This window comes from Dysidea avara, chromosome 9, assembly GCF_963678975.1.
Source record: "Dysidea avara chromosome 9, odDysAvar1.4, whole genome shotgun sequence".
In the NCBI taxonomy this organism is placed as follows: domain Eukaryota; kingdom Metazoa; phylum Porifera; class Demospongiae; order Dictyoceratida; family Dysideidae; genus Dysidea; species Dysidea avara.
The window spans coordinates 16,105,855-16,116,380 of NC_089280.1; the positions used below are offsets into that span (position 1 = coordinate 16,105,855).

General features: G+C 40.1%; 2 protein-coding genes across 2 annotated transcripts; both read right to left on the reverse strand.

Annotated features, from left to right (window-relative positions):
- Window positions 1-2: 2 nt before the first annotated feature.
- LOC136267520 (ubiquitin-like) lies at window positions 3-3,369 on the reverse strand. The gene is made up of 2 exons (XM_066062686.1): window positions 3,118-3,369; window positions 3-146 (listed from the first exon to the last, which is right to left on the reverse strand). The coding sequence occupies exons 1-2, from the start codon at window positions 3,367-3,369 to the stop codon at window positions 3-5; spliced, it is 396 nt and encodes a 131-aa protein (XP_065918758.1).
- A 4,051-nt stretch (window positions 3,370-7,420) lies between these two features.
- Window positions 7,421-8,364, reverse strand: LOC136267521 (profilin-like). The gene is made up of 2 exons (XM_066062687.1): window positions 8,226-8,364; window positions 7,421-7,869 (listed from the first exon to the last, which is right to left on the reverse strand). Exons 1-2 carry the CDS (start codon window positions 8,362-8,364, stop codon window positions 7,421-7,423), a joined length of 588 nt encoding a protein of 195 aa, XP_065918759.1.
- Window positions 8,365-10,526: the final 2,162 nt, after the last annotated feature.

Sequence of the window (10,526 nt, forward strand, 5' to 3'; positions counted from 1 at the left end):
AATTACATTCTGGTTAATTCCATGATTGTACTAGTTACTTCTGATAACTTGTATGATAGTTTGAACATTTTAACTGAATCAGTGGAGTTGATCAATATATTTAGAATAGCACTGGTATCTACTTCATGCATGGTGCAAGACTTGCTCTGGTGAACATGTTATACATTTTTTTCAACTTGTAGTGACAAAAATAAGTTTATTCCTACACAGTACATGTACAACCCTATTTACATGTTTGGCACAATAGTATGTTTAAGTGAAGCTATGCATATTTCAATTAGACTGATATGTTGTGACTTGTGAGCTGGATTGAACAGTAAATTAACATGTAAAACAACTAAACACATACAACTGTACTTCCTCACAGGTGCATGGTAATTTCATGTGCATGGCGCTGTGATTATTGTGCAGAGTGAGACGTTAGAAATGAAAAAAAATCATGAAAATTTATGTTAAAATTTCTGCATTTTAATGGTGTGACCTCAACATAACCCATTAGGACATACATAAAAACTTAGTGAGAGTAGTTCCATATATGGATATATTAAGAGATACAATTGATTTAGTATGCATGGGTGGTAGCAAAAATACAAATGTCATCATAAATGCTCTTTAGATTCGATTTTAAGAAATCTGTCTTCACATATCTTATGACATGTTTCTGCACCAAAATGTGAGGCATTATTCTGCATGGTTACTGAGAAAAAGTTTACTCAGTATTTTTGTGTTTTATTCTAGTATAGCAGTGGCGGATCCAGGATGGGGCATTTGGGGCAAATGCCCCCCCCCCCCCCCCCCCCCTTCAAGAAATTGCATACAAGATCGAGATACTCTAATAGAGCAGTCAATTACTCTAATAAAGCAGTCACAATGTTCATGAAGCAGTGTAGCTTACCTATGAAGCTACAAATAGGATTTTATTTTGCATAACAGACGTGATATAGTTGGTAAGGATAACTAGCTATTATTGCTGTGACCTTTTTTTTTTTGGTCTTCAACTGGTTTTCAGCAAGTTTTTTTGGTCTTCAACTGTTTTTCAGAAAGGTGCCCCCCCTCTTTCGAAACTCTGGATCCGCCCCTGTATAGTACAAATACAGAATGAAATTAAAATTTAAAAATCTGTCTTACAAAAATGTAGGTATTAACAAAAGGAACCTTCACTGTAAAGTCAGAGCCAGTAGGTAAAACCAAATTTCTAAAAAGTGTCAAAACATTATACTCTAATAAACCATACATCATGCTCCCCCAAATTTAGGGGGGTTAGAATTTTGATTTTAAAAGTTATTGATCTTCAATGAGCCTTATCCGCAATTATGTCACAACATGAAAATAACGCAAAAATGGCAAAAAGTGTGGGGGCCAAGTGGGATACTTTGTATGGAAGGGATAACATTTCGAGATGTTCCACGTGAAGAAAGCATGAGAAAACTCTGGTGAGGCTTATTAACTATCTTACTATGTAGGGGCATGCATTTTCGTACTTCTCGAGTAGTCCTACGGTCTGCTTTTGGTTTCTTCCCAATGGTTCTCTGTACAAAAGGCCCCCACACTTTTCGCCATTTTTGCATTGTGACGTAATTGTGGATAAGGCTCATATGTTTACAAGTAGTGTAACTGGTGAAAATTTGGTGGGTTTTTTTATAAATCACAGCTGGAGTTACTCTCAATTATTTGTGGGGGTTCGTGTTTTGGTGATTTCTAACGTCTCTCACTATCAGTTTCTACACACATAGAACTATATGTTAGCTTAATACAAGTACTGTGCCTTGAGGCATACCTGCCAGGACCTAGGTGGTATCGCTTTTCTCGTTGTCATATTGTGATCTAGTAGTTGTCACTAGTTGATTTTAAAGCCATGATAGAAGTGACCCTCGTGCTCCATAATGTGATACAGGAGCAAATGTGAGACTTTGTCATACTGAAATCTAGTAGTAGGATGTCACATTGTCCTCTTAGATTCAGATACTCTGCAAAATCATTCACTGTGGAAATCAACTGTTGTGTTTCATGAAATCCTAAATTGTCCAGTCCATTTGCTGTACATGGTTGTGTGTTAGTCAACAATCTGGCCAGGTAATGGGGTGTCATTCAGTTCGTTGCAGGTGAGAGGGAAACGTGTCTATCACTACACCTTGAGCATATAACACTAAAACACAGTATATTTTAATTATGGATTGTAATCTTGCATGGGCATTCATATATCATTATCCTATAAGGCCAGATTAATTGTTTATCATTCCTACCTGCATCACTTCGATTCACCCCACTGCCTCAATTTCAGTATACTGCTGCTATTAGTCATGTTTGTATGTATTTTGATGCTGAGAAGATTGCAGCACAAAAAAATGTCCCTTGCTGAAGTAAATGAATTTTTAGGTTATAGCTAACCTTTGTAGTTATGGTAACTTGCACTGTTGGATTTTTGGATTCCCAGTGCAATTCTTTTAAAAACAATTGACCTCCCACCTACATGCAAGTCTCCCAGACATTGTGGATGATAAACAAGCAATCAAGTCTGCCTGGCCGTATGTGCAGGTGTGTCTAGGAAGTGGTGTTTACCAAATCATATGTACCATTAATTTTTGATGCAAAAGAAATGTGCTGTATACGTGATCTGATTAGAGGGCAGTACATTGGTAAATAAAGCACATTGGTGGGCCATTAAAATGACTACATGCTAGGTTATGTGAGACCATAGGCAAACTATATTGGTACCTGGTGGGATCTTATTTTGGTGAGCACAGCTTAATAGACCAATTCATCAAATTGAAATCCTTTCCAATCAGACCACACATATATATAGTAGACTATATAATTATAATTATCATCAAGCAGCTTCTGTAAAAGTATGCAAAAACACTTGGGCTTAACATAACACTCAATACTTTGTCCCCTCTATTCCCACAAAACATCACATACCACTGAGACCATACATGCTTGACTACTATACATGGGCTATACAAATTTAGTTTTCTTTGACATCACCATCAGCAGTTGCATAAATAAATAATATATAAAATATACAAGAGCAGTTTTTATAGCTTGCGTGATACCAACTGCCATCAGCATACACCTTATCATCTTAAAAAAACAGAATCAGCTACTATAGTATCTTACGGTACAATATGTCAATCCAGACAAGCCTCCAGGAACACGAACAACAAAATGAATATTGGCATTAGCTTCAATTCCATAATCAGCTAGGGTTTTCTTGTCTTCCAACTGTGATGAACTATACAGCAGTCGCTGGTTATCAGGTGGTACTTGCAGTTTATCGAACACCTTGCTTTTTAGCGATTTTATGGTATCACTTGGTTTAACATCGACTGTGATAGTATTTCCATTCAAAGACTTTATAAAGATGCGCATTCCACCGTGCTACAATCGTAAAACTTAATGCCAGGTGGTTTCCTTTGGAATGGCGGGATGACAAGGGGCTTTCCGGTATACTAGTCGCGCCAAGGACCTTCACCTCGTCTCGCTTTGTCAATCACAACCGTCCAACAATGGCGTATCGTTGGAATTTACTTCCAAAGTGATCGTCTTCCCGGTTAGAATTTTGAATATATCTTCAGTGAATCAGACAACACCCACGCGCTAGATCACGCGATGATAGTAACGCCCCCAAGTAGCCGGCTAATAAATTAGTTTGGCTGTGGCGGCGCCCACCCATAATTAAAGACGGTCCTATGAAAACCTAATGAGAAAAGTACCCACATCCTGTGTTTTCATTGGCATTCTCATAAAACAAACGGGCAATGAAAATTATTGCCAATGCATGAATTGAATGAAAACTTCAGGGTGGGTTTTTAATTGGGACCATTCAATTTTCGAATCCTGGGGCTGGAGGGATTTTTTTCCTTACTTTGGCCCCTTTTCTGTTACACCTTATTCAGTCAGTAAGTTAAGTCACTAGGTCTAAGTCCTTGTAGGTTAGGTAATCCTAAGGCTGCAGCACATGTTGCTGTCAGACCTTCAGTGCTGGTCACTGTAAAGTGCTAATAATTATACAACCAAGTACTAAGAATAATACGAAACGCGGTTAAAATTACGTCATAAATAAATAAATAAATAATTAATAACTAATGTTTGAGAAAACTACGAGGCCTAGAGACATGAACTAACCGGGGATAGATTCGCCTGTGAATGAAGGCACAAACGTATAATCATCGCTCCTGTTTGTGCTGATGACTTGACCATACGTAGGGTCCGCAATCCGAAAAATCAACTTTCACAAATCAATCCCCCTACCATTGTGGGATGTTCATTGTAGTATCCCATTGCTAGATCCACCATGAAACCGGAGGCACGATTGTTGTCTTCACAGAACTATCGATTTTAGTATTTCGTGAGATGCAAAAATTATTTTTAAAATTTCGTGCTCCACACAAAGAACAGGATAGAACTTGCTGCTTAGCTAGGTATTATCTAGAGTTAATGTAGTTAAAAAGTACACACAGTAATAAGCAAATGATTCACTGGGTTCCCAGCACAGGGTTGCTTTCTCTCAAAAAGCACAAAACAAAACACGAATTTTCAAATTCAAACTGCCCTACCAGCCAAGATAAGAAAAGCCAACTCTTCCTCATAGTGATGTGATAAGGTTGGATGCATAGTCTGTCTATACTGTTAGTCTGGAAAGGATCTGAGACTTCTCACCATCTGGGTGAAGAACGTCAAAATTTTCGTGCGTCGTTTCAAGGGATTCTCTCAATGGTACCAAAGTGCTTTCCAGTACTTCTGATGCCACACTGGTCACTTAATTTTGTTTAGAATGATGATAAATGATGGATCAAAACGTTTGGTAGTAGTGGTACTTGGTGTTTCTGTGATTTCATATGATGCAGTATACCAGCAGCTCACCAGGAGCTCCACCCAGCTCGAATCAAAAATGAAAGATTTTGTGCATTTTTCGGTTTGTTTTGGGATGTTTTGAAGCTTAATGGTGATGTAGGGTGATCTAGTGAAGATTTGAAGCTGCTGTGGAGCGTGAGAGGTGAAGTCAAATTTGGACGATTTTGCTGCCTCCCTTGATGCATAGCTTAGAGCGAGGCGTGGAAGCTGTGGATGAAACAATAATTGACAACCGCTATTACCAAACGTTCAGGGACATCTTTTGCCATAGTTTTAGTCTATAATTGATGATTGTTGTGGCTGCAGAAGCGCTGGAAATGATTAGAAAGCGCGACACAATTCTGTGATAGTGCAGAAAATTTTGACGTTTGTCACCCAGATGGTGAGAAGTCTCAGATCTTTTCCAAACTAACAGCATAGACAGACTATGCACCCAACCGTATCGAAACACTATGAGGAATAGTTGGCTTCTCTTACCCTGGGTGGTAGGGCAGTTTGAATTCGAAACTTCATATTTCTTTGTCTGTTTTTTCAAAAAAAGCAACCCTGTGCCGGACACCCAGCAAATCATTTACTTATTTCTGTGCGTAGTTTTCAACTACAACAACTCTGGATACGATTTGGCTAAGTAGCAAGTTTCATCCAGTCCTTTGTGTGGAGCACGAAATTATAAAAATAAATCTTGCATCTTGTGAGATACTGAAAATGATATTTCTGTGAAGACAACAATCGTACCTCCGGTTTCATGGTGGATCAAGCAATGGGATACTACAATGAACATCCCACAATGGTAGGGGGATTGATTTGTAGAAGTTGATTTTTCGGATTGCAGACCCTACCATACGTGTAATTCTATATAACGCCCAGCACCACACCCTTGCTTAATTACTTACATATTGCGCGAAGAAGATTAGTGATGCCCGTGCAGGAGAGCCAGAAGCCACTTGTGTAAACAAGAAGATTACAAGTAAGTTTTTATGTTTGTAACATCTCAAGTCTCCATGCCAGCTGCCAGTGGATTCATTCACGTAAATAAACAATCAGAAAACGTTAAACTGACATATGCCACGCTCTTTACAATAAGCTTACAGTTACATATAAAATACAAGTAAACAATTTTGTCTTGTGCAGCTGGCATGGCGAACTTTCTTTGTGTTGGTGTCAGGCAATTCAATACGTGCTTAATCTTTTTTGCCTTCACCTGGCGTAGCTACTAGGCTCTAGTGGCTTGGCTGTCTTCCTTTATCTGGTTCATCTGGCTTGCATACGCCTACAGCATTGTGTAGCTATCTCCTGAAAGTTGTGTATGCATAACTATAGTGTGTCACCCATCACTGTGCCATTGCTACATCACTGATGAACCTTACTTAGCTCTAGTTGATGTTGATATGCATTGCTGTATATTGGCTAATAATTTTTATCTGCATGGTGATGTTGCCTATAATGTATTGCTGCATACAATACTGCAATAATGTATAGTTCTCTCCTGTATGTTTTGTATACATATACTTTGTACACATCACTGTGCCATTACCACACCAATGATGTACTGGCACTTAGCTACTGGTGGCCTTTAGTTACGATGCCACTATTGTGTTATATCTGTCACTACTGTGACATATTGAGTTGATTTGGAGATAATGCATTCACCACCTAATAGCCTCACCGGGGGGCTGTCACGTTGGTGTATGTACTTGGTTGTATGTGACGCGGTCCTAGATAAATAATAATAATAATTTTGTTTCTAGTAGCTATAGTGGCCATCATACTCTTAGGATATATTATGTTATGCCGTTGATGCTGTGGAGTAAGCAGCAATGAGTGTGATGTGAGCTTAAACGGTACAGCTATGCAAAATTTATTTCAACACATGTCTGCAGCCTTCTGCTGATGTGGGGATGCTGAAGCCGAGGCTGAAGCACACCGGCCCTTCCCCACCCCGAAGTAATGTGATGTTATGCAAATAGAGAGCTTTTAAGTACCATATAAACTGTTCACAACAATCAAGTCCTGTAGGTGGCCAGGGAAATACCACCATTTCCAAGACAATACTAGCATTGGAATAAAACACAAGATGTGTATATAGCTTGCAAAGCCTTCATGTTGTTAGTAATCAGTGAACCCTCGGTTATCTGAGCCCCAATGTATCTCAGGCAATATTAAATGATAAAAGTGTTCAGATAGCTATGTCAATAGTTTGGATAACTGAAACCCAATACATTTATACAAAGTTCTGTTGAAGTACTCTAATAGACTTGCACCTGTACTCAAAATACTTTAATACACTGGTAAAACAATCAGTTCCAATTTCGAGAGTGTGGATAAGTGAGGGTCCACTGTGCCATATAATATATTGGCCAACAACCTAGACCCCAATATTACACCAGTGATCTATATATCACATTTTCAGGTCATATAGTTCTTGCACTCATGATCACTCAAAATGAAAATGAATTTGTTTGGAAAGAAGGCCCGGACCTCATGTATTAAAAACTCATTTTCACTGAATGGGCAGATCTGGATTGCTTTAAACTTCATGTCACACATTCACAACATAATTATTATATTACATATTCTGTGACTCCAAATACTGTGCAATGGCATAAACACCTTTATTAGTAAATCCTTGCTGGCTACCTACTGGACAGTGAGCAATAATAACAGCAGTTTTAGTTGCCTGAAGAGTAACTGCTTCACCCGCTGTTCTTGCATACACAACATTGTCATCTTGTCTTATAAAAATGTAGTATGTACCCTCAACATACACACCGGTAGTCTTGAAGAAGGTAAAGTCTTTGGTTCTGAAACACCTTGCAATAGCTTGGCCTTCTTGTGTTTGTAACTTTAATGCATTAGGATGAGCTTGGGTAGTCCACGAGTCACCATTGTCCAGTCCAATGATACATGCCTTATCACAGTGTACTGCTCCAGCTACATCTTCTGTTTGTGCAATCAGACTGTCAATGTAACTATCCCAACTCATCTTGACATTATTTGAGAAATAGGCCTGTAGCCCTGTACACACATTACACATAATAATATTCATAGCACCTTGAGGTGGATGAGAAATAGCAAAACACATAGCTCTAGTACCCATACATAAGACAGTTAAAAATACAAGAAGTATTATATTTCATTAGATCATTTACTTTTTATTGTCCCTCAGCTGTGCCTTAGCTATATTCGTGTAGTGTATTGCCATCTAATGCCTAACTGACAAGTGGACAACAAATTACAAATACGAATAAGGGTAATACCTTAGAGTTCAATATTGCAAGTAGCATTTCACCTAGGCTATGGAACACTCCAAACCAGGAAAAAGCCAAACTCCCTTATATGAATAGCAAGAAAGGTTCCAGACACTTGGATACAGAACAAAGGAGGCTCCAGGAAACCAAGAGATATTATGTCTTGAGGAACCAGTGAGAATCCTAATGGACTACCAAAGAATATGGGAAAAGGCACAGACAAGCTCCATGTAAGCATCCACAATGCACATCTCTTGTTCATGCTTTTAGCTACAACAGCAGAATGATGGCACAAGACGTGTCCATATGTCAGAGGAGGTTGGAAGCATGATAAGTACTACGAAAACTTTCCATATTAATTACATTTTTGAAATTCTAAGGTGACCTGCAGTATGAAATGGTGCATGGTTACAAGATCCACCACTAAACTACTTAATAGCAATGAATTGTTCCAATTAGTTTCGTGTGCAGCTATAGAGTTGGGCATATGAGACTACCACTGTCATGTTTTCGTAGATGCACTGACTTGAGCATCACTATTTTCTTCCTATTTTCATACGAAACGTAGTGTGGTTGCACATTTGTGCATGCAAATCTTGGAGTATGCTACCATCCCTGACAATAAATTTGGAAAGTGTGTACAGCATCCTGAGGCCTGATTTGAGTAGTAGCTAGCCTAAAAACATGCATATGTACGTGACCACACTAAGCATTTCGTATGAAATTGCAAGAAGTGTTGAATTCAAAACCACTGCAAACCCATTAATTGGGTCATTCGTATGCCACCAACCTCCTCTGTGTTCACATAAGGACTCATGGTGACACCTCAAATAGACGAACAAAGCACCATAAATACACGTGGGCAGTTACTTTTCCCTTTACGTGTACGTACGTACATACACACACAGAGTAAAAAGAAGTGGCACGGGGTAGAACAAACCTCATTATTATGTGTAAGGCTACTGATATGCACAAAGTGCCAAAAAATAGCAAATATGTAACCAACTGTATACATGCAGTGAAACTTGTCTCAGCCAGTCACCTATGGGTCAAGATTTCATGGTCTAAATAAACAGGTGGTAGATTATAGTACATATAAAGTATTCTTATTTTGAGGGTAAAGTTGGCCTTGCAGAGAGGTGACTGTTACTCACATGTTCAACTGCACTGCTTAGGGAGGAATCACGAATTGTGGGTACACTGGTACTTGTAAGGAGATCACAATAATATGGGGATATACCGAGGGTCTACTAGTCGCAGGGAAGTTGGAACTCAGGAAACCATGAATTAAAGTAATAAAGGTAGCTTTCAGGCGCGTTCCATGGCCAGTGACCATCCAAACTCACAGTGTCTTAACTGTTGTCGGGACTGTTGTGGCAATAGTCTATATATTGAGTAGATCTACAATCCCCTGACACGATGATTGATGTGACGATCGCGCAATCCACAACGTAGACTCGTAGAGTAGTATAGTGCGTCTCGAGTGCGTTCATTAGAATTAAACCAACTCACCTAATATGGAGTACGCATTGGTATGGATGCAGTAATTTCGCGTGTAAAATTTTTTTGACGTATGGCATTATACGCGGTATTGATGCTGCTGCTGCAGCAGCAACAAGCAACAGGACAAGCATGCTTGCTTCTGCTATTTGTTGCTATTACATGCTGCTGCTGCTGCTGCTGCTGCTGCTGCTGCTGCTGCTGCTGCTGCTGCTGCTGCTGCTGCTGCTGCTGCTGCTGCTGCTGCTGCTGCTGCTGCTGCTGCTGCTGCTGCTGCTGCTGCTGCTGCTGCTGCTGCTGCTGCTGCTGCTGCTGCTGCTGCTGCTGCTGCTGCTGCTGCTGCTGCTGCTGCTGCTGCTGCTGCTGCTGCTGCTGCTGCTGCTGCTGCTGCTGCTGCTGCTGCTGCTGCTGCTGCTGCTGCTGCTGCTGCTGCTGCTGCTGCTGCTGCTGCTGCTGCTGCTGCTGCTGCTGCTGCTGCTGCTGCTGCTGCTGCTGCTGCTGCTGCTGCTGCTGCTGCTGCTGCTGCTGCTGCTGCTGCTGCTGCTGCTGCTGCTGCTGCTGCTGCTGCTGCTGCTGCTGCTGCTGCTGCTGCTGCTGCTGCTGTTAAAGCTTTCTACAGATAAGGCTAATGCTCTTAATGATCAATTCAAGTCTGTGTTTACAATAGAAGACACTTCAGTAACACCAGAAGTACCAGGCCCACCTTTTCCAGATATGGACTGTATTGAAGTTAATGTTGAAGGTGTGACACAATTACTGTCTAACTTGGATGCTCAAAAGGCTGGTGGCCCTGACAATATTCCAACCAGATTTTTGAAAGAATTCTCTTCAGAACTAGCACCTTGTCTTACAATATTATTCCAAGGATCCTTAGAACAAGGAATTATCCCTGATGATTGGAGGAAAGCTTTTGTGGTACCTGTT

Bases quoted from the DNA above. Each gene is read 5' to 3' on its own strand.
- LOC136267521 (XM_066062687.1), bottom strand. From the start codon at position 8,364: ATGAACAAGAGATGTGCATTGTGGATGCTTACATGGAGCTTGTCTGTG. The intron at 7,870-8,225 runs GTATCCAAGTGT...ATGTGTGTACAG, and splicing joins CCTGGAGCCTCCTTTGTTCT to GGCTACAGGCCTATTTCTCA.
- LOC136267520 (XM_066062686.1), bottom strand. From the start codon at position 3,369: ATGCGCATCTTTATAAAGTCTTTGAATGGAAATACTATCACAGTCGAT. The intron at 147-3,117 runs GTAAGATACTAT...CATGTTCACCAG, and splicing joins CTGGATTGACATATTGTACC to AGCAAGTCTTGCACCATGCA.